Source organism: Ascidia mentula, chromosome 8 (assembly GCF_947561715.1).
Source record: "Ascidia mentula chromosome 8, kaAscMent1.1, whole genome shotgun sequence".
Lineage (NCBI taxonomy): Eukaryota > Metazoa > Chordata > Ascidiacea > Phlebobranchia > Ascidiidae > Ascidia > Ascidia mentula.
In genome coordinates, this window is record NC_138573.1 from 16384201 (window position 1) to 16407362 (window position 23162).

A 23162-nucleotide genomic window follows, 5' to 3' on the forward strand; every position below is an offset into this window, starting at 1 on the left:
TTTACACGTGATGAAGCAAGAGATACTCGCGAAAGCTTGTGTATTTCACAAAATAAAAGTCAGTCATCTCAAAGAGTGCCAAACCAGGGTAATTCAGTTCATAGCCACAAGAGTGATGCGGCATTTAACATAGTTTGCGGATTAACATGCGACATATTGTGTCACATTCCACAAACCATGCATCTATGGCATGCAAGAGCGTCACCTCTGTCGTACGTAATGCACTGTGACCACAAAAGATTAATTCGATATAAATGGAAATGAGCAAAACACTTGCTTCGAATGTTCCTACTTCGTGGTCCAGGGGAAAATCTGTTTTCCTTGTTTAAAGCTTACGTTTTGTTGGCTGGATTGTCGTTTACCTCATACTACATTTGGGCTTTGGCCTCACCTTTGTCGCTTGAATGGCAATAATATGTGATTACGTCATTCCCAAATGAACTGAGCGGAGCTTCAACCACGCATTGCGCATGTTTTGTGCATACGGTATGTTGAAATATTTTACTTGATGAATTTTGTATTTGCCATTCTTTTGCATCAGAAAATGATAAATAATCCTAAGTCGTTTGTCTGTTTCAAGTTTTTACGACATATATATTTCGCCTGTCTGTGCAGGCGTCGTTAGTATCGCTAAAAACAACACAACAACGGAGTTAACCAACAGTAATGCAAATGTAAAAATACCTTACAAACTGACAATCAGATTTTACGATTAGGTAAGGTGCGACTGAACTGTCGGCTTTGGCTTGTTTGTGGGGACGCCCGATAAAACACAAAATGAAAGAAAAAAGGGGGAAACACAACAAGCTGCAAACGATAGCGGTAAAAAATGCCGGCGGTGATCTGGCTCTACGTCATTGATAAGCTTGTCACAATGACAACACAGTTGGTGGACACTTCAATGGTAAGCGGAAGTAAAAACAAAAACAAAACCGACACTTACATGGTAAGTTTTGCATCAGAATGCATGCAGCGCTTTCCTATTTTCACCTTTCAATCGTGGATTACCGGTAAAGTGGAGCCCTTCCTCATTTTGAGAAATACTTTGCGATCTCTTTATCACCGGAATCGCTTCGCCCTTTGCCTTTACGCTCCACGCCCAACAATTGTGATGAACGTTAGGCGGTCCAGTGTCAAGGTACCGCTTCGGTGCTTGTCTTAAGTCAGCGCAGATTGACCTTGCCGCTCGAACACACGTTTTCTCGATGTTACAGGTGATGAACACAGTGTTACAGGTGGTGGATGTAGTGCGGCATTGAACACATGTTTTTTCGATGCAGTTGACTTTAAGCTCAACATGAGAAATGCATCGAACGTGAAATAGTGGTGAAATTGTTTGCTAGCTAAGAAAAAGTCAATGTATAGAATTGGATGCCTAGAATTTTACTAGTTGAATGTTGCAAATGTAGGTTTGCTTCGTCAGTATACATAGCAATGATTACTGGTAGAGAAACAGCATTCCTTTATGCAGGCTCAGTTATCGTGTTGAGGTCGATACGCGGTAGTTAGAAGCAGACGGTAAAGTTGGACTATGTTACCCACAGATCAGAGCGAGATTTGAAAAAAAGTCCCCGGTAAGCTTTGAACTCACGACCCTGGGCTAACCAGGCCCAACGCTTTGTCTATTGAGCTCAAACGACTATAGTGGTCACGATACACTTTTGCTTCAGCGCACAACTTGCCAGTCGACATTTACGTTTACTGTGGTCGCCAAGTGAGGCCCTGTGCAGTGAAGCGATCCTGTCTAGTCGTGCCAAATCATTTCTGTGTGTGAGCTTCAGCGCTAAAATCTTAAAATATTTCTAAAATATAGGTCATTAACCTGGACAAACTGAGGAAAACTGACTAATACCGTTTATTGTCTTTCCTGTAAACATTCTCACTCGTGTCAACATGCCAGCATCCACACAGCAGAGTGATGTAGTGATGAACATGGAACCCATCGAAGACGAGCGGTTGTCTGATAAACAAAATGTCGAAGCTTGCTGTGGTCGAAAAATGAATAAGAACAACATTTTATTGGCTTTGACTTTCGCAAGTAAAGATTACATTCATTCATTTATGAATACTCTTTATATATTATACAATCTAACAGGTGTCTTTGTGGGTATCGTGCTTGGAATCGGATTGCGGCATGCAAGTTTGTCTGAAAATGCCAAAGCTTTGGTGGCTTTTCCCGGAGAAATTCTGTTGAGGTTACTTAAGATGATGGCAATACCTCTCATAATGACCAGTATTGTTTCAGGTACTTTTAGTATATTCGCACTAGTTATACCGTATATAAATTTATGCAAAAATGTCAGCGTTGCACATGATGCCAAATTCTGACGTCATTTAACTTTCCTCTTTAATAATATCTGGTTTTTGAACCGTTTTATTTTTTGAAGCAACAAGACATTATGAAATTCATCTCTATTTGATCAACATGATTTTATTATTAATCGGAATTGCTCTTCTGGTACTCAGTTGCCAGAAGAGCAATTCCGATTAATTAGTATGCCTGGCAACAAAAATAGCAGTATATAATTTTATTATTTGCCCTGTACTTAGATTCATTTTGATTCATACGTTTGCTATTTCCAGGGGTTGCCGATTTGCACAGAAGAAAGAGTGGTCGGGTGGGATTGCACATAATAATCTATTACATCTCCACCACCTTCTGTGCTATATGTATTGGGCTAGCTTTAGCGTTGGTAATTCAGCCAGGTCGCCAGAAGCAAGCTCAAAGAACGGAATCTTCAAGCAGACATGCAAAGTCCACCTTTTCCACCTTGGACACGGTGTTAGATTTGATTCGGTAATGTTAAGACACTAGCGATGTGCCGTACGCAATTCGAATATAGGCTATATTTCCAATGTGGTCACCGCATCCCCATATAGACACCGAATCCGAATATAGACACCGAATCCGAATATAGACACCGCATCCCAATATAGACACCGAATGCCTATATTGACTCAGAATCCCTATGTAGACACCGAATCCCTACATAGACACCGAATCGCAGCGTTCCTACTTTCGTTCGCATTTTGTTGAAAACGGTGTGTAAGCGGGTTGTTTTTCACAATGTGGAGTACTGGTTATATATAAATTACGTCACTTGCATGTAAATCATTAGTTTTGAAATATAGTTAAAATCAGTTTTTTTGCAGGAACCTATTTCCGAAAAACTTGATCGAAGCGTGGTTTCGAGGTGTAAGTAACAACAAGCACAAAGTGCCGTGCCTTTCTGTGTTTATAAACGAATCAATTGCATAACAGTTTTTACGTTTTGACAGGATTCCACAAAGACGACCTTCGTAAAACAAACAACAAACAATTCTTTAAATTTCTCATCTAATTTCACCACAAAAGTCATCAAAACGTTGGAGACCACAAACGGTTTAAATGCTTTGGGTAAACGCGAAAACTGTGTTCAAATTAATTGCGAAATATTTATTGTAAAAATATTATTTTAGGTTTGATAACATTTTGCCTCATGCTGGGAATCGCGCTTGGTAAACGAAAGAAATCTGAAGGGGAAGTTTTGAATCGCTTTTTCAACGAACTATTCAATGTTTTCATGGATATTGTGATGAACATTATGTGGTACGATCATAAACCTTCACGGTGGTAACATTACATGCATAGTGCAGAAAAAACTACAATGTAGATTCTCCTCACGTTACCTTTAGCTGCATTCATGTAATTGGGTTTTGAATAGCGATGAAAATTGAGATAAGAAGCTTTAACGAAAAAAGGCAGCCACACCAAGCGTTCCTTTAAAAATAACCAGTGGTAAGTATAAATGACTTTACCAGCATCCAATGCAGGTACGCTCCGGTAGGAATTTGCAGTCTCATAGCCGGAAACTTACTCCAAGTTGGTGACATGCTTTCCACAATGAGGACCCTCGGTCTCTACATGGTGAGGACACAAACGCAACATAGCCAGTATACAAATGTATTCAAAGTTTTGTGGTTTGCAGACCACCATCATCATCAGCCTTTTTATACAAACCATGTTGGTTTATTCCGCCATATACTGGATAGTTACCAGAAAAAATCCGCTTAAAATGTATTTGGGCTCACTGCAAGCAATTTTAACAGCAGCGGGTACTTCATCCAGGTAAGTGAATACCACCATTCGTCACTAATTAAAACTTCATACTTTATTTGAAAAGTATGAAACAACGAAAGTTACAGTTGATACTTCGCAAAAGCACTAGACAAGAAATGAGCACTTTTTGCTTTGTTTGCTAACAAAAATAAAATTCAGATAATAGCCTATTCTGTTGCACAAACGTATCAATACAAGACTTATTTTACATCTTATAACCAGAAAGTGTCAAATCCCAAATCTTTTATACTGCAAAACTGTTGGTTAACAGTCATTATTTTCCAGTACGCAAACGTTGTTCACAGTGCCGCAACCTTGCCTGTCACCATGCATTGCGCCGAAGAAAACCTGAAGATCGACAAACGATTCACTCGTCTGGTTCTTCCTCTCGGGGCCACAATTAACATGGACGGTGGTGCCATGTTTCAAGGCATTGTAACTGTGACGGTGGCACAGATACACGGGGTTACATTATCATTCGGCCAAATCCTCACAGTATGGTAAGAAGTTCAATAAAAACAAAGCTAGCCTTGAGATAAACAGGTGGCTGCAAAAACTGTAGCACTGGTGATTTGTTCTAAGGATTGCATTGTAAATTTTAAAACTAAATTGGGGTAAAATCCTCACCGTACAGCATGCGTGAACATGCATTATGGGTAATTAGGGGCTTAGTATACGCGCTCAACGCTACCTGCAAAACTACCTGAATTAACTTTTCTAGCAATCACTTTTTCTGAGATAAGCAGGACGTTTAATATGTTGTGTTTTTTAAGTATCACAGGTTCGTTGGCGTCGGTTGGTGCAGCAGCCATTCCAGGTAGCGGTATTGTGGTCGTGCTCTTCGTCCTTCAATCAGTCGGGTTACCAGTGGAAACTATTGGGTTACTCTATACAGTCGACTGGTTTTTGTGAGTATTCCCGCCTCCAAAGCATCAAAACAAGTGAACAATTTCCTCAATGGCGTTTTGTGTCTATGCTCAGGGGGAGGCTCCGTACCATTGTGAATATTCTTGGTGACATCACCGGAGTTTGCGTCATTTCCTATTTGCATCGGGAATCGTTTGACGTCAGCAAGGAGGAATTTGAAATGCTGGATGCCGAAGGAGAGCGGGAGTCTAGTGTTTGCTGAGGAAAGCTTCCGGCCTAAACAATTGCTTGATAATGTTAACATAGAGAAAAATATGTACAAAATAGTGATTAACATACGTTGTTTCGATGATTTTTATATCTCTAACCTATGGAAAAGGTCTGAAAAAATGGACAAATGGATTTCTTTCAGATTAACAGCAACAAATAAAATTACATTAAATTTAGAGGCCTCTTATTATTTTGCAAATATTGACGAAATCAACTCTTGGTCCCATTCCAAGCCACAAAGACGTGAGCCAAAGATAGTAGTTTGCACTGTTTTTACCTATCCGGTCCCATCAGTGCAACTGGTGAGGAAGGATGGTTTTGCAAGCAGAATAGACAGACTATTCCACTTTGTAGTTAACGTCGATCCGTTACGAACCACAGTAGAACGTTCTATTGCCGTGTAAAAAGTTTAAAAAGAGCTCTGATGCATTGCCGATCGGGATTTCTGCATATCAAAACGCATTAAGTGCGCAAAAGAACCATAATAATCAATGAGAGCTGCAGACAGGGTGTATACACGCACTGTTTCGACCTGTAAGGTCTCATCAGTGCAGCTGTTGAAGTGGCACTGTGCTAGCTGGCAGATTAGCAGACACACAGATTTCCACTTTGTGGTACCTTTCGGTCAATCGTCGATATGTTGGGTACCAAACTAGGTATTGGGATGAGCGTTATGCTAGATCGTGTGGTTAGCTATACCCGTTGCAAATATAGGTCACCACCCTTCTGTGTTGTTGTCGTTTTACATCAGAGAAAGTTATCGTTTTTGAAGCAAATGGTTAAACTGAAATATGTCTACGTGCGTATTGTAGTAATGTTTAATTGTTTTTTGAATCACCTGATTATCCTTGTTTCGGTGAGTGACTCTTGCTACTTCTGTGTGGGTACCTGGACTCGTTGGTTTGCACTGCTGTGTGTGTGTTGAATAACAACAAAGCTTCGCATGTTGGGTAGTTTCCAGCTTTTGTGTACAATTTTCAACTTATCTTTATTCGGTCGTCATACCTTCGTACCATTGAAAACGAATTTATTCGTTTTGTTTTATTTCTTTATTTTGTTGCCTTCTTTATTTTTACTTTACCTCTATGCACTTTAATTCTCTTGGTTATTTTCCTGCACATTTAATATGCATCGTATTTGTTTCACCTTTTCACAGTTTAAATTGGTATGCTTGAGCAGCAGACGTGTGGTACGCTGATTGGTTAAGGTTCTGACGGGCGAAGTAATTAGTGGCAAGCCAGACAGTTCTCTGGTGGTGGCGCACGGTGAGGAACGGGTGTTTTTGTGAGCCGCCGTTGTGTGATGGACCGGGTTTGTAGCGCTGAGGTCTGATAGAGACTGGGTGTTGGGCTCTAGATCAGTGTTTCCTAACCGCGAGCACCTTTCCGTAATTTGCGGATAAAGCTCGAATTTAACAAATCGTAAGTGATCTTAAAATGTTTGAGGTTACTTTGCCACACTCAACTAGGTGGTACGCGTCGAAATAGTTTTACCTCCAAGTGGTACGAAACCACAAAAAGGTTGGGAATCACTGCTCTAGATAAAGTAAAGTACTGTTGTATGTAAGCGGTAAAACTGACGGATTAATCGTTTTTACCCTATATACGTATTTCCGCCAAGCCTTATCAAAACAAAAGTAGCCATCAATATGGTTGCGCGACTCCAGGTCTTTGCGGTAGGTCGTCAATGTAGGGTAGCCTGGGCGTTTACCAAGTTGCATTAATTTCGGTTACACTATTCAATGTTTTCTTTACAGTTCTAAGTATGTCAGAGTCTGCACAATTTGGTGACGTTGTGTTGCATATTGAATCAATCAAAAGCCAGAAAATACCTTCAAAAGAAAAATGCTTTGCTTTCTGCGGTCGCAACGTGGAGAAGAACAAACTATTGGTCGCTTTTACTTTAATAAGTATTCATTACATTTGTCTAATGAATGTTACTTATACAATCATTAACTTTGGAAAATGTCATGTAATCTCAGGCGTTTTTGTTGGGATTGTGCTTGGAATCGGATTGCGATATGCGAGTTTGTCTGAAAATGCCAAAAGTTTGGTGGGTTTTCCTGGAGAAATTCTGTTGAGGTTACTTAAGATGATGTCCCTGCCTCTAATAACGACCAGTATTGTTACAGGTATGCCTGGTAACATTTAAGTGTTTTTTAAGTGGTTACAAAGACAAACATGTTGCCATCAAATGTTGTCCTACATAGGCTACCTTAAGTCATGCTTCGTGGTGACTTCTGTATTCTAATCGTTATTCTATATTCCAAGTTTCGCGGTTTACATGTAATAGTTACAGGGGTTGCCGATTTGTACAGAAGAAAGAGTGGTCGGGTGGGATTGCACATAATAATCTATTATATCTCTACCACCTTCTGTGCTGTATGTATTGGGCTGGCTTTGGCGTTGGCAATTCAGCCAGGGCTTCAGAACCGTACTCTGGATGAAGTCACTGCTAACGAAACAGCTAAAGGAAAAGGTCCAACTCTTTCGGCCATGGATACTGTCCTAGATTTATTGCGGTAAATTAGGAACACTAAATTTTAAAGTATTTTTTTACTCTGAAAGCAGTTGCAAATTTTCACATTCTAAGCACATCATCTTATGTTACAATTTTTGTCATAAACATTTTTGCAAAAGCCACCAACAGCATGAATATAAAAATTGATATCTCTTATGCTTATTACACTTGTGATTGCAGAAACATGTTTCCAGAAAACTTGATTAAGGCCTGGTTTCAATTGGTAAGTGTGTTAAATTGTCTTTAAACCACATTCGAAATTATTTTAATTTTACGAGGTTGTCAGTCTGAAAAAAAAAAGAAAATAATCCTTACAAAATAAGTTATCTAAAATTATTCCTTTCAGGACCAAACAAAGAAATTTTTGAAACAAATTTCCGAAAACTCCTCATCTAATACAACCACAGAAACTGTTAAATCGTTGGGCACTACTAAAGGATCCAATGCTTTAGGTGAGTCCAATTACTGGAACAAAAACTAGGGGCAAATGGCTAAAAGATACGCATAAGATAATGTACGTGTATTCAAAAATAGTATTAAAATATATGATAGCCTGGCCTTGAATTGATGCTAGAGAGACGAGGGTAATTGTTTCAGTAGTCAGTACATTGTTTAGCAATTTAGCTGGCAATTAATAGTTATATACACTGAAATATCTTAACATCTGCAATTTTTTTTTATGTATTTACTACGAAGGTTTGGTAATGTTTTCCCTTATGGTGGGAATCGCCATTGGCAAGAATTACGAAAATGTGTATCGTTTTTTCAACGAACTTTTCCATGTTTTTATGGACGTCTTGATGCACATTACCTGGTAAATGAAGCTAATTTAATGAACGGATACAGAATATAGGACTACGAATAATAATTGTAAACTCCTAGGTGTGCTCCAGTTGGAATATGTAGTTTAATAGCTGGCAATCTGGTTAAAGTCAACAGCTTCCTTGTATCAGTAAAGACCCTCGGCCTATACTTGGTGAGAAGTTTTAATGCTGTATTGGGATTTTCTACATAAATCATGCGTTACAAACTTAATCAAAAGAAAACGCAGTAATGTTTCATGCAATGGCATAATTGGCTGGCTCGCCCTAGCTGGATCAAGATTGTTTGGTTAACAGGCTTCGCAGTCCAGCTGGGTCAATCACTTTTTCCGAAAGTCCGGAGAGAGATCTGAAAAATCAAGTTCCTGGTGAGGTTTGAACTCATGACCCTGGGCTAATCTGGCCCAACGCTCTACCGATAGAGCTACCGGAAGCTCGGCGGTTTCATGGTGTATATTGTGGCCAAGGTACACTGTTATGGTACGCAAGTACACAACTTGCCAGGAAACCTTCACATATAAGTAGGGGATCTCTATCACTATAATCAGACAACGTAGAAACGTTTTATGCAATGGCATGATGGACAAGATCGCCCCACTGCGCAGGTCCTTACGTGGGAATCACATCTCCGACTTGTCAGGAAAACCTAGCTGATCAAGTTATGTAGCAATACCTGGACTGCGAAGCCTGTAAACCTTGATTAAAAGATAAACTTGTTGAGTGGAAATCTAACAATATCCACAATATTTGGCAGACTACCGTCGTTGTTGGATTTTCTCTTCAAGTATTACTTGTACATTTCTCCGTGTATTGGATCATTACCCGACGAAATCCATTTCGAGTGTTACTAGGTTCTATGCAGGCCGTGTTTACAATGATTGCTGTTAGCTCAAGGTATTGGTGTCAACTAATGTCAAAAGCAATATAAAAAGGCGGAATTAAGTTTTATTTTCTGACAAAGGTAGAATTTTTTTCAAAACAAATTTCCGAAAACTCCTCCATCTAATACAACCACAGAAACTGTTAAATCAGATTCACTCGACGTAGATCAAAAACATATTAAACTTCAAAACCTTTTTCAACGTGCAAAACTCGAGATGCTAAGACAACTTTTGCACATGCCAATTAACTCAATTAAACTAAACTTTTCCCGCAAACTAATATGTTTTTTAAAGCCATATCATTTCAAACCAGTATGTTCAAATTTATGACGAAGAAATCTTCATCTGTCTTCCATTACATAGTGCTGCAACCTTACCTGTCACCATGCATTGCGCCGAAGAAAACCTGAAGATAGACAAGCGCTTAACCCGTCTGGTTCTTCCCCTCGGAGCCACAATCAACATGGATGGCGCTGCCATGTTTCAAGGCATTGTGACTGTGACCGTTGCACAAATGAATGGGATTTCGTTATCCGCGGGACAAATTATCACAGTATGGTAGGAAACAATTTTATGACACAGAGTTCACTATTTGGGAAGTTTATAATTGTTCGTCTTAAGGTCAAGTACAAAATGAAAGCATTAGACCACTTTTACTTTATCGCAAAAAAGCAGTGTTTTTACAATGCTGACTTTTGTTTGGCGTAAAGATTGTTTAAAAATATACAACTAATAACCGTGTATTAAACAACGTACATAATGGGCTTCAAACCCTCTTTTTTAAGCGTCACTGGTTCGTTGGCTTCAATTGGTGCTGCGGCCATTCCTGGTTCTGGACTTGTGGTAGTTGTGTTCGTAATTCAGTCCATCGGGTTGCCAATAGAAACCATCGGACTTCTTTATACAGTGGACTGGATAATGTTAGTATATGATTGATGGGCACTGGTTTCTTGTACTCCAATCTTTCATTTTCTGACAATCACTTTCCTATTTTGCATAGAGACAGAATGCGAGGCATCGTAAACATCGTGGGTGACGTCTTCGGGGTTTGTGTTATCGCTCATTTGAATCGTGATGTTGGTGACGTCAGCGAGTACGAAGTGGAGGCGCTTGGTGTCTGTGAAGTAGATACGAGTGCGTAAGAAGAAGGAATGTCATTGTTTGGTTTAACGTATTTAGTAACAATTTACCCAGACATTTCAAATTGTTCTTCTGTGTTTTCTCGCTACAACGCTTCTATGGATCTTCCTTACCGATACGTACACTGAACATGGGCCCAATTCTTTCCGTGCTTCCACCACCCTATTTTTTTAATTTTCGCAGCTCTTGGCCACATTGTTGACAATGAATATTTGTTTAAATACAATTACGTTCACTACTGGCAAATCACAGCGAAGGGCTTCAGTCCTGAGCATATTGCATGGCTGCATACACAAAAGTATTTCCTGGGAAATTAACGAACATATTTCGCTAAAAAGCAGTTTCTTATTCTAAAAGAATCTTTAGTTGTTGTGTTTTTTAAAATCGCAAAGTGGCGTTTACAAGAAATAAAGGTAATGATCGGTCAGTTGCGTTTTTTGTTGTCCATAAGTTGTTTACCCTTCTATAAAACAGGGTCCAATTCCGCAGATCTAAATCGAAATTTTCGCAACAATCTCGGTATTGTCAAGTACAAACTTCACGCCAATTTGATCGCCAACCGACCAATTATCTTATCGAGTCATCAACTAAATGCACACCGTTCCGCTGCGCCTCACTGTACTCTCCGTCATGTGAATCCACAAGCAGTGCAAATAAAATGTTTTTTCCTTATTTGTGTACGTGATGAATTGCTTCGCCATAATCCGGAAAAAGTCTCGCCCAATGGCAGACGAAACTTCGGTTGCCATAGAATCTACGTTAATTTTATTGTCAGAAGGAGAGTTATTCTAAATAGGCATTGGCTGCCTCAAAAGAATTTGCGCAAAACTGCAACAGTGAAATCTACCGGATGGTATTCATATACAAAATATATGACGCGCAATGTGTACACAACTATATACGAACGATGTTCATTTCCGGCATCCATGGTAAGCCTGCGAAAATGGTTTTGTTATATTTTTACCACGTCGTCGACTGGTAGATAAGTGTATAGCTGTTTTTGCTTGTTTAGATACAATTATTTTGTAAAAAATTGATTTTTTTGTTTCGACCTACTACCTGAATCAAAGATATTTAAAAACATGTTTTCTATTTTAGCACTGCGATGTACATCTCCATATGTTTGTTTGAATACCTCAGGTACTAGGTCGAAACAAAAAAATCAATTTTGTACAAAATAATTGTCCTGTGCTTCTAGATTCCAGACAACTTGCTTTTAATTGTTCTTGTAAAACTACCTAAGTATTCCCACCGCAATGACCAGCACCGGAAATCAAGTAACGGTCAACGAAGAACTTCAGGCACTTTCGAACGGCAATACTACAGAAAGTAGGAAACTTTCGAAACCATCCGATGGCCACGAATCATTTATTACCTGTTGGAGGTTTGAAGTCAAAAGCGAGACATTTCTCATACTTTTAACTATTGGTGGTAAGTTCATGGTTAATTTCTAACAAAAATGTTTTAAATTTCATTACAACGAAATTAAATTCATGTGCATACCATCTTAAATCGTCATTCTATCTGGCAAAGCATCTAAACCTGTATTGCTTTTGTTTTTTTTGCTAGCTGTTGTTCTGGGAGTGATTCTCGGATTTGCAATCAGGACCAGCGATCCTTCAGCTGAAGTCATTATGGTCGTCATGTTTCCCGGAGAATTGTTGATGAGAATGCTGAAAATGCTGATCATCCCAATTATCATCACCAGCATAATTACAGGTAATATTGTAAAATGTTATTCAACGCGGAAAAAATTGTGAGATAAAACATGCAAGCCAAGTGATTTATGCGTTTTAAGGCCAATGCGTTTATCCTTAAAATGTCAGAGGTCGTTTTGCCCGCTGAAATTCATCAAAACTCCACGCGGAAATGCAAAGGCATCAGTGCCGAAAGAACTTGTGTATTTAGCTTATACCAGTGCTTTCATAGGCTTCACTGAAGCATAAAACGTGTATAATAATTCTTTAAATGAATTTCCATTTCGTTCGAAAGTCACAACATTCAACAACCTCTGTGTTCGTTGCATGTGAAGGTTTGGCCAACCTTCAAACGGGAAAAAGCGGAAAAATTGGTGGCCACGCGGTGGCGTACTACCTGACAACGACCACTCTGGCAGTGATCTTGGGAATCGCTCTGGTTACCATCATCAAACCTGGACGAGGAGGATTTAACGAGGATGACATCGGAGAGAAGAGGGAAGAGAGGTTTGTATCTACCATGGATACCTTCCTTGACTTGATCAGGTGGGGGTGCTTTGCTCATAAGTTTGAAATTCAATACAAACGATATTGATTATTCACAAAAAATTGATTCGCAGATAAAAGTTCCAAAAAATATTAAACATGCTGTAGCAGTGTTTTTGAGTGCTCTTTTGGAAAATTTTGCGAAAAAAATCTTTTCTTTTTTCAGAAACATTTTCCCAAGCAACATTGTCGCTGCCTGCTTTCAGCTGGTGATTTATCACTTTAATTATGTTGCGTATTGCTTGTATGTGGTAGGTTAACATTGAAAATTAACTATTGATTCCTCCGATTTAAAACATGTACCGCATTCTTTTCGTTGAATTTTATCATGCATATTAAATGTTCACCCAAGTTTTGTACAGAACTACCATACACATATTTTGGCATAACTCCTCGCCTAGGTCTGAAGTATATGGCATTTTAATACGATATATTGCACAGGCACCTATCAAACCGAGCCACTTTCAAAAGGCTTTTGCTGGTAATAACTGGTTTTAGGGTTGTTTTAGCATGCCAAGCCATTCCATCCAAACACACCAAACACAATGCTTTTACTTTAAGTTTTGCTTTGAAAAAAAAACGAAAATTTTGTTTCAAAGGTTATAATTATCTTGCTGACACTAAATGACCAAAAATATTCACAACAAACTGCAAAAAAAATTTATCAAGAATTTGGTGAGAAAAGAACAATAATTAACTTTGAACTTCAACTTACCAACATCAAATGTCATGGTAGATGATCAACTGCTTCGAATTTGCAGACAAAAATATATCTTCTAACAAGCATCAGTTGACTTATCATCATATTCATCAAATGATAAGATCAAATATTACCCACATCCTATTCCTCGTGTAAATAGCAAGTACAAATATATATATAAACTTGCTCTGTAACCTTGGATATCCAAATGCAATTTATTATGGGAAACTCGTGCTCGGGAAACGAAAGAAATCTGAAGGAGAAGTTTTGAATCGCTTCTTCAACGAACTATTCAATGTTTTCATGGACGTTATGATGAACATTATGTGGTAAGTTTGGTATAATAGCTAACCAGCCCCTCCTGCAGTACATACAAAACCATAATAAGGCCACAACTAAGTTTTACCTTATGGTACACAAATTTCCAAGTAAAGTGGTAGCAAGTCGATGGAAACTCATACACATATACAACCTAGGTATGCACCGGTAGGAATTTGTAGCCTGATAGCCGGAAATTTACTTCAAGTTGGTGACATGCTTTTCACAATGAGGACCCTTGGTCTCTACATGGTGAGAGCACAAATCCTCATAGTAAATAAACTATATTTTAAAATAGATTCTTTTTTAGATTGCTGTTGTCTTCGGCCTTTTCATACAAACCATGTTGGTTTATTCCTCCATATAGGCTACTGGACTGCTACCAGAAAAAATCCGCTTAGATTGTATACGTGCTCTCTTCAAGCAATTCTAACTATGATCGGGACAACCTCAAGGTGAGAATATACACAGGAATGTTTTCCACCAACGAAATGAAAGGACACGTTGCATTACGATAAGGAATAACCTGTTCTCCCGGCGGCAACGAAATACGTTTCTCGGAAAATTTTAACGCAATGCAGGAGATTGAAAAATAATTAAAACTCATCAATGAATTTAGGTTTTTTATATTGAATTTCATTGGACCGGTTTCCCTGTAATGTTGCAACATTCACCATGATTTTGAGTATTATATATAATTGTAAGTTAATTTATGTGACCAGTGCCGCAACCTTACCTGTCACCATGCGTTGAGCGGAAAAAACCCTGAAAATCGACAAACGATTCACTCGTCTAGTTCTTCCGCTCGGAGCCACAATAAACATGGACGGAACAGCTCTGTTCCAAAGCGTTGTGGCAGTTACCGTAGCTCAACTTAACGGGATTTTACTATCAGTGGGCCAAATCCTCACCGTCTGGTACGAATGATTAGCGGTGTTGCATGTGCATTTATGCGGCCAATAAATTGTCACCAACTTTATCAATCTTACAACCGATTCTGTGTGTGTTCAAGCATTACAGGTTCACTGGCTGCAATAGGTGCAGCAGCCACCCCTGGTACCGCTTTAGTAGTCGTGCTCTTTGTCCTTCAATCAGTCGGGTTACTTTATACTGTCGACTGGTTTCTGTAAGTATTTTTCTTGGATACGATTCTCTTCATGACGATGCATTCATTACTAGAGAACGGTTTCGTGGCATTGCAAACATTCTTGGTGACGTCACTGGAGTTTGCGTCATTTCTCATCTAAATCGTGATGACAGTGACGCCAACAATTCAGCCCCGGCAGCACTGCTGGTGGACGATACGGAGAAAGAGGTTGCCTTGCTGTGAAGAAATTGTGCTGTCGTTTTTGGAAACAGTGGAACTTGACTTTGTTGTTAAGGCTTCATAATTGTGATCGAGTGTTTTGTGTTTTTTCGTATCTTCGCTTGTTTTTGAATCGCATTGTGTTGCATTTACACGTGATAAAGCAAGAGATACTCGCGAAAGCTTGTGTATTTCACAAAATAAAAGTCAGTCATCTCAAAGAGTGCCAAACCAGGGTAATTCAGTTCATAGCCACAAGAGTGATGCGGCATTTAACATAGTTTGCGGATTAACACGCGACATATTGTGTCACATTCCACAAACCATACAGCTATGGCATGCAAGAGTGTCACCTCTGTCGTACATAATGCACTGTGACCACAACAGATTAATTCGATATAAATAGAAATGAGCAAAAATACTTGCTTCGAATGTTCCTACTTCGCAGACCAGGGGAAAAATCTGTTTTCCTTGTTTAAAGCTTACGCCTGATTGGCTGGATTGTCGTTTACCTCATACTACATTTAAGCTTTGGCCTCACCTTTGTCGCTTGAATGGCAATAATATGTGATTACGTCATTCCCAAATGAACTGAGCGGAGCTTCAACCACGCATTGCGCATGTTTTGTGCATAAGGTGTTGAAATATTTTACTTGATGAATTTTGTATTTGCCATTCTTTTGCATCAGAATGCATGCAGCGCTTTCCTATTTTCACCTTTCAGTCGTGGATTACCGGTAAAGTGGAGCCCTTCCTCATTTTGAGAAATACTTTGCGATCTCTTTAACACCGGAATCGCTTCGCCCTTTGCCTTTACGCTACACGCCCAACAATTGTGATAGAACGTTAGGCGGTCCAGTGTCAAGTTTCCGCTTCGGTGCTTGTCTTAAGTCAGCGCAGATTGAGCTTGCCGCTCGAACACATGTTTTCTCGATGTTACAGGTGGTGAACAGAGTGTTACAGGTGGTGGATGTAGTGTGGCATTGAACACGTGTTTTTTCGATGCAGTTGAGCTCAACATGAAAAATGCATCGAATGTGAAATAGTGGTGAAATTGTTTGCTAGCTAAGAAAAAGTCAATGTATAGAATTGGATGCCTAGAATTTTGCTAGTTCAATGTTGCAAATGTAGGTTTATTTTGTGAGTATACATAGCAATGATTACTGGTAGATAAACAGCATTACTTGATGCAGGCTCTTTCATCGTGTTGAGGTCGATACGCGGTATTTAGAAGCAGACGGTAAACCTTTATAAAGTTGGACTATGTTACCCACAGATCAGAGCGAGATCTGAAAAATTAAAGTCCCGGTGAGGTTTGAACTCACGACCCAGGGCAAACCAGGCCCAACGCTTTGTCTATTGAGCTCAAACGACTATAGTGGTCACGATACACTTTTGCTTCAGCGCCCCACTTGCCAGTCGACATTTACGTTTACTGTGGTCGCCAAGTAAGGCCCTGTGCAGTGAAGCGATCATGTCTTGTCGTGCCAAATCATTTCTGTGTGTGAGCTTCAGCGCTAAATTCTTAAAATATTTCTAAAATATAGGTCATTAACCTGGACAAGTTGAGGAACAGCAACTAATACCGTTTATTGTCTTTCCTGTAAACATTCTCACTCGTGTCAACATGTCAGCATCCACACAGTCGAGTGATGTAGTGATGAACATGGAACCCATCGAAGACGAGGGGTTGTCTGATAAACAAAATTTCGATGTTTGCTGTGGTCGAAAAATGAAAAAGAACAACATTTTATTGGCTTTGACTTTCGCAAGTAAAGATTACATTCCTTCATTAATGAATACTCTCTATATGTTATACAAACTAACAGGTGTCTTTGTGGGTATTGTGCTTGGAATTGGATTGCGGCATGCAAGTTTGTCTGAAAATGCCAAAGCTTTGGTGGCTTTTCCTGAAGAAATTCTGTTGAGGTTACTTAAGATGATGGCAATACCTCTCATAATGACCAGTATTGTTTCAGGTACTTGTAGTGTATTCGCACTAGTTATACAGTATTTAAATTTATGCAAAACTGAATTTTGTATTTGCCATTCTTTTGCATCAGAATGCATGCAGCGTTTCCTATTTTCACCTTTTAGTCGTGGATTGCCGGTAAAGTGGAACCCTTCCTCATTTCGAGAAATACTTTGCGGTCTTTTTATCACCAAAATCGCTTCGCTCTTTGCCTTTACGCTCCACGCCCAACAATTGTGATAGAACGTTAGGTGGTCCAGAGTCAAGGTGCCGCTTCAGTGCTTGTCTTAAGTCAGCGCAGATTGAGCTTGCCGCTTGAACACATGTTTTTCGATGTTACGTGTGGTGAACACAGTGTTACAGTTGGTGAAAGTAGTGCGGCATTGAACACATGTTTTTTCGATGCAGTTGACTTTAAACTCAACATGAGAAATGCTTCGAGTGTGAAATAGTGGTGAAATTGTTTGTTAGCTAAAAAAAAATCAAATGTGTAGAATTGGATGCCTAGAATTTTGCTAGGTCAATGTTGCAAATGTAGGTTTACTATGTCAGTATACATAGCAATGATTACTGGTAGAGAAACAGCATTACTTTATGCAGTCTCTTTCATCGTGTTGAGGTCGATACGCGGTATTTAAAAGCAGACGGTAAAGTTGGACTATGTTACCCACAGATCAGATCGAGATTTGAAAAAAAGTCCCCGGTAAGGCTTGAGCTCACGACCCTGGGCTAACCAGGCCCAACGCTTTGTCTATTGAGCTCAAACGACTATAGTGGTCACGATACACTTTTGCTTCAGCGCACAACTTGCCAGTCGACATTTACGTTTACTGTGGTCGCCAAGTAAGGCCCTGTGCAGTGAAGCGATCATGTCTTGTTGCGCCAAATCATTTCTGTTTGTGAACTTCAGCGCTAAAATCTTAAAATATTTCTGAAATATAGGTTATTAACCTGGACAAACTGAGGAACAGCAACTAATACCGTTTATTGTCTTTCCTGTAAACATTCTCACTAGTGTCAACATGTCAGCATCCACACAGTCGAGTGATGTAGTGATGAACATGGAACCCATCGAAGACGAGGGGTTGTCTGATAAACAAAATTTCGATGTTTGCTGTGGTCGAAAAATGAAAAAGAACAACATTTTATTGGCTTTGACTTTCGCAAGTAAAGATTACATTCATTCATTAATGAATACTCTCTATATGTTATACAAACTAACAGGTGTCTTTGTGGGTATTGTGCTTGGAATCGGATTGCGGCATGCAAGTTTGTCTGAAAATGCCAAAGCTTTGGTGGCTTTTCCTGGAGAAATTCTGTTGAGGTTACTTAAGATGATGGCAATACCTCTCATAATGACCAGTATTGTTTCAGGTACTTCTAGTGTATTCGCACTAGTTATACCGTATATAAATTTATGCAAAAACGCCAGCGTTGCACATGATGCCAAATTCTGACGACATTTAACTTTCCTCTTTGATAATATCTGGCTTTTGAACCGTTTTATTTTTTGAAGCAAGAAGACATTATGAAATTCATCTCTATTTGATCAACATGATTTTATTATTAATCGGAATTGCTCTTCTGGTACTTAGTTGCCAGAGGTGCCAGAAGAGCAATTCCGATTAATTAGCCTGGCAGCAAAAATAGCAGTATATGATTTTATTATTTGCCGTGTACCTAGATTCATTTTAATTAATACGTCTGCTATTTCCAGGGGTTGCCGATTTGTACAGAAGAAAGAGTGGTCGGGTGGGATTGCACATTATAATCTATTACATCTCTACCACCTTCTTTGCTATATGTATTGGGCTAGCTTTAGCGTTGGCAATTCAGCCAGGTCGTCAGAAGCAAGCTCAACGAATGGAATCTTCAAGCAGAGATGCAAACTCCACCTTTTCCACCTTGGACACGGTGTTAGATTTGATTCGGTAATGTTAAGACACTAGCGATGTGCCGCACGCAATTCGAATATAGGCTCTAATGCAATGTGGTCACCGCATCTCCATATAGACACCGAATCCTTATATAGACACCGAATCTTTATATAGACACCGCATCCCAATATAGACACCGAATCCCTACACAGACACCGAATCCCTATGTAGACACTGAATTCGAATATAGACACCAAATTCCAATATAGACATCGAATCCCCATATAGACACCGAATGCCTATATACACTCCGAATCCCTATGTAGACACCGAATCCCAAAATAGACTCCGAATCCCTATGTAGACACCGAATCCCAAAATAGACTCCGAATCCCCATATAGACACCGAATGCCTATATAGACTCCGAATCCCTATGTAGACACCGAATCCCTATATAGACACCGAATCGCAATACAGTCTGCGTATCCCATCGTTCCTACTTTCGTTCGCTTCTTGTTGAAAACAGTGTGTAAGCGTTTTTCACTATGTGGAGGACTGGTTATATATAAATTACGTCACTTGCACGTAAATCATTAGTTTTAAAATATAGTAAAAAATTATATTTTTGCAGGAATCTATTTCCAAAAAACTTGATCGAAGCGTGGTTTCGAGCTGTAAGTAACAACAAGCGCAAAGTGCCTTGCCTTTCTGTGTTTATAAACGAATCAATTGCATGACGGTTTTTACGTTTTGACAGGATTCCACAAAAACAACCTTCGTTAAACAAACAACAAAAAATTCTTTTAATTCCTCATCTAATTTCACCACAAAAGTCATCAAAACGTTGGAGACCACAAACGGATCAAATGCTTTGGGTATTTCCATGATTAATATTTACCGGTTAGTTATGTTTTTGAATTTTGTTTCCGAAGGTTTGATAACATTTTGCCTCATGTTGGGAATCGCGCTCGGGAAACGAAAGAAATCTGAAGGGGAAGTTTTGAATCGCTTCTTCAACGAACTATTCAATGTTTTCATGGATATTGTGATGAACATTATGTGGTACGATCATAAACCTTCACGGTGGTTACATTACATGCATAGTGCAGAAAAAACTACAATGTAGATTCTCCTCACGTTACCTTTAGCTGCATTCATGTAATTGAGTTTTGAATAGTTATGAAAATTGCTGTACGAAGCTTTAACAAAACAAAAACCAGTCACGCTATAAACATTCCTTTGATAAGTATGCAATGACTTTACCAGCATCCAATGCAGGTACGCTCCGGTAGGAATTTGCAGTCTCATTGCCGGAAATTTACTCCAAGTTGGTGACATACTTTTCACAATGAGGACCCTCGGTCTCTACATGGTGAGGACACAAACGCAACATAGCGAGTATACATATGTGTTCAAAGTCTTGTGGTTCGCAGACCACCATCATCGTCAGTCTTTTTATACAAACCATGTTGGTTTATTCCGCCATATACTGGATAGTTACCAGAAAAAATCCGCTTAAAATGTATTTGGGCTCACTGCAAGCAATTTTAACAGCAGCGGGTACTTCATCCAGGTAAGTGAATACCACCATTTGTCACTAATTAAAACTTCATACTTCATTTGAATAGTATGAAACAACGAAAGTTACAGTTGATACTTCGCCAAAGCACTAGACGAGAAATGAGCACTTTTTGCTTTGTTTGCTAACAAAAATAAAATTCAGATAATAGACTATTCTGTTGCACAAATTTATCAATCCAAGACTTATTTTACATCTTATGACTAAAAAATGTTAAATCCCGAATCTTTTATACTGCAAAACTGTTGGTTAACAGTTATTATTCTTCTGTACGCAAACGTTGTTCACAGTGCCGCAACCTTGCCTGTCACCATGCATTGCGCCGAAGAAAACCTGAAGATCGACAAACGATTCACTCGTCTGGTTCTTCCCCTCGGGGCCACAATTAACATGGACGGTGGTGCGATGTTTCAAGGCATTGTAACTGTGACGGTGGCACAAATAAACGGAGTTACATTATCATTCGGCCAAATCCTCACAGTATGGTAAGAAGTTCAATAAAAACAAAGCCAGCCTTGAGATAAACTGCAAAAACTGTAGCACTGGTGATTTGTTCTAGGGATTGCATTGCATATTTTAAAACTAAATTGGGGTAAAATCCTCACCGTACAGCATGCGTGAACATGCATTATGGGTGATTAGGGGCTTAGTATACGCGCTCAACGCTACCTGCAAAACTACCTGAATTAACTTTTCTAGCGATCACTTTTTCTTAGATAAGCAGGACGTTAAATACATTGTGTTTTTTAAGTATCACAGGTTCGTTGGCGTCGGTTGGTGCAGCAGCCATTCCAGGTAGTGGTATTGTGGTCGTGCTCTTCGTCCTTCAATCAGTCGGGTTACCGGTGGAAACTATTGGGTTACTCTATACAGTCGACTGGTTTTTGTGAGTATTCCCGCCTCCAAAGCATCAAAACAAGTGAACAATTTCCTCAATAGCGTTTTGTGTCTATGCTCAGGGAGAGGCTCCGTACCATTGTGAATATTCTTGGTGACATCACGGGAGTTTGCGTCATTTCCTATTTGAATAGGGAATCGTTTGACGTCAGCAAGGAGGAATTTGAAATGCTGGATCCCGAAGGAAAGCGGGAGTCTATTGTTTGCAGAGGAAAGCTTCCGGCCTAAACAAATGCTTGATAATGTTAACACAGTGAACTATGTACAAAGTAGTGATTAACATACACGGATGTTGTTTCGATGATTTTTTTTATATCTCTGACCAATGGAAAAAGTCCGAAAAAAATTGACAAATGGATTTCTTTCAGATTAACAGCAACAAATAAAATTACATTAAATTTAGAGGCCTCTTATTATTTTGCAAATATTGACGAAACCAACTACTGGTCCTATTCCAAACCACAAAGACGTGAGCTGAAGATAGTAGTTTGCAATGTTTCGACCTATATCAGGTCACATCAGTGCAACTGGTGAGGAAGGATGGTCTTGCAGGCAGAATAGACAGAGACTATTTCACTTTGTAGTTAACGTCTATCCGTTATAGGTAACGTCCTAGATACTACCGAGAACGAACCACAGTAGAAAGTTGTTTTGCCGTGTAAAAAGTTCAAAAAAAGGTTTGATGCATTGCCGATCGCGATTTCTGCGAATAAAAACTCACTAAAGTCGATTATACCTCGCGGGAGATACAGAGAATCAAAACAATCCTTTCACGTTTGTAAGAGTCGTTAAGCAAACTGTGATATTATGTATCAACGTATTATTCAACAAATACCGCGAAGTCATATTTTAGGATTTGCGGTGATAGTTTTGAGATAATTTTGGGGTCTACCGACGCACCAAGACAGGAAAGTATGGAGTGATAATTGGTTATGATACTTATGCTGTTGCTACCAAGCAGATTTTATTCCAATTATGAACTAATGAAAATGTTTTGAACAACGAATATACATTGCGTTTTAAATTATAAGTGCCGCACTTGAATCCAGTACTAATCAAATAATTTAATTAATTTTATTCGCCTGAACAGGGGCAAACTAAAACCCTTTGATAAGCATCACTGGTTCGGTGGCCGCAATGGGGGCAGCGGCCATTCCAGGTTCTGCACTTGTACTTGTAACGCAGTCTATCGAGCTCTCTATAGAAACCATCGACCTTTTTTATACAGTGGACTGGATAATGTCAGGTGTTGGTTTCATACTAACCTTGTTTGTTTGAGATTCACTTTTCTGTTTGCATTGTGACAGAATGCGAGGCATCGTAAACATCGTGGGTGACGCCTTTGGGGTTTGTGTTATCGCTGATTAGAATCGTGAAATTGGTGACGTAAGCAAAGTGAAACAGCTAGGTGTTTGATTCGAGTGTTTAAGAAGCATTGGTGTAGTTCGGTTATAACGTACTTTTTAGTCAGACAGGTGAAATTGTACTTTTGTATATACTAGTTACCGTCAAAAAGGGCTGTTTAGTCTTTTCCTACAGACATGTATGTTAAATGTGGACCCTTTCTCCGTGCGTTGTTTTTCTGTAGTTGGAAAAGTTTGTATTTACAGCAATACATCGTATACATATAATAGGACATACGGTAGTGTTGAAACGCAATGAGTAATCTTT

General features: G+C 39.2%; 3 protein-coding genes and 1 pseudogene across 6 annotated transcripts; all 4 read left to right on the plus strand.

The window, feature by feature from the left end:
* The first annotated feature begins 1243 nt into the window (after positions 1-1243).
* LOC145911574 (excitatory amino acid transporter-like) lies at positions 1244-21887 on the plus strand. 4 transcript variants are annotated; one of them, XM_082998968.1, is made up of 13 exons: positions 16701-16937; positions 16995-17144; positions 18153-18304; positions 18362-18511; positions 18855-19068; positions 19647-19689; positions 19773-19890; positions 19948-20077; positions 20294-20387; positions 20449-20588; positions 20885-21079; positions 21346-21480; positions 21554-21887. In XM_082998968.1, the coding sequence occupies exons 3-13, from the start codon at positions 18160-18162 to the stop codon at positions 21717-21719; spliced, it is 1530 nt and encodes a 509-aa protein (XP_082855094.1). In that variant the 5' UTR covers positions 16701-16937; positions 16995-17144; positions 18153-18159; the 3' UTR covers positions 21720-21887. The 4 variants fall into 4 exon arrangements, with proteins under 4 accessions (XP_082855093.1, XP_082855094.1, XP_082855091.1 ...); XM_082998965.1 differs by having other exon boundaries at positions 19773-20077; XM_082998967.1 differs by lacking the exons at positions 16701-16937; positions 16995-17144 and adding an exon at positions 1244-1574 and having other exon boundaries at positions 19773-20077.
* On the plus strand, positions 1768-5353 carry LOC145911450 (excitatory amino acid transporter 3-like). The gene is made up of 11 exons (XM_082998782.1): positions 1768-2038; positions 2096-2245; positions 2584-2797; positions 3154-3196; positions 3280-3397; positions 3460-3589; positions 3814-3907; positions 3969-4108; positions 4405-4599; positions 4873-5007; positions 5081-5353. Exons 1-11 carry the CDS (start codon positions 1894-1896, stop codon positions 5226-5228), a joined length of 1512 nt encoding a protein of 503 aa, XP_082854908.1. The 5' UTR covers positions 1768-1893; the 3' UTR covers positions 5229-5353.
* On the plus strand, positions 7001-10600 carry LOC145912102 (excitatory amino acid transporter 3-like). Its single transcript, XM_082999522.1, has 11 exons — positions 7001-7145; positions 7218-7367; positions 7535-7757; positions 7937-7979; positions 8103-8208; positions 8453-8570; positions 8639-8732; positions 9332-9471; positions 9822-10016; positions 10244-10378; positions 10459-10600. Exons 1-11 carry the CDS (start codon positions 7001-7003, stop codon positions 10598-10600), a joined length of 1491 nt encoding a protein of 496 aa, XP_082855648.1.
* On the plus strand, positions 11804-15189 carry LOC145912103 (excitatory amino acid transporter-like; annotated as a pseudogene).
* Positions 21888-23162: the final 1275 nt, after the last annotated feature.

What these genes read in the sequence shown, in the direction of transcription:
- LOC145911450 (XM_082998782.1), top strand. Translation starts at nt 1,894, where the DNA reads ATGCCAGCATCCACACAGCAGAGTGATGTAGTGATGAACATGGAACCC. An exon ending in GGACCCTCGGTCTCTACATG is followed by an intron (nt 3,908 to 3,968) that starts GTGAGGACACAA and finishes TGTGGTTTGCAG; the next exon opens with ACCACCATCATCATCAGCCT. An exon ending in TATACAGTCGACTGGTTTTT is followed by an intron (nt 5,008 to 5,080) that starts GTGAGTATTCCC and finishes GTCTATGCTCAG; the next exon opens with GGGGAGGCTCCGTACCATTG.
- LOC145912102 (XM_082999522.1), top strand. Translation starts at nt 7,001, where the DNA reads ATGTCAGAGTCTGCACAATTTGGTGACGTTGTGTTGCATATTGAATCA. An exon ending in GGTCGCTTTTACTTTAATAA is followed by an intron (nt 7,146 to 7,217) that starts GTATTCATTACA and finishes ATGTAATCTCAG; the next exon opens with GCGTTTTTGTTGGGATTGTG. An exon ending in GGACAAATTATCACAGTATG is followed by an intron (nt 10,017 to 10,243) that starts GTAGGAAACAAT and finishes CTCTTTTTTAAG; the next exon opens with CGTCACTGGTTCGTTGGCTT.
- LOC145911574 (XM_082998967.1), top strand. Translation starts at nt 18,160, where the DNA reads ATGTCAGCATCCACACAGTCGAGTGATGTAGTGATGAACATGGAACCC. An exon ending in AATGACCAGTATTGTTTCAG is followed by an intron (nt 18,512 to 18,854) that starts GTACTTCTAGTG and finishes TGCTATTTCCAG; the next exon opens with GGGTTGCCGATTTGTACAGA. An exon ending in GCAGCGGGTACTTCATCCAG is followed by an intron (nt 20,589 to 20,884) that starts GTAAGTGAATAC and finishes CGTTGTTCACAG; the next exon opens with TGCCGCAACCTTGCCTGTCA.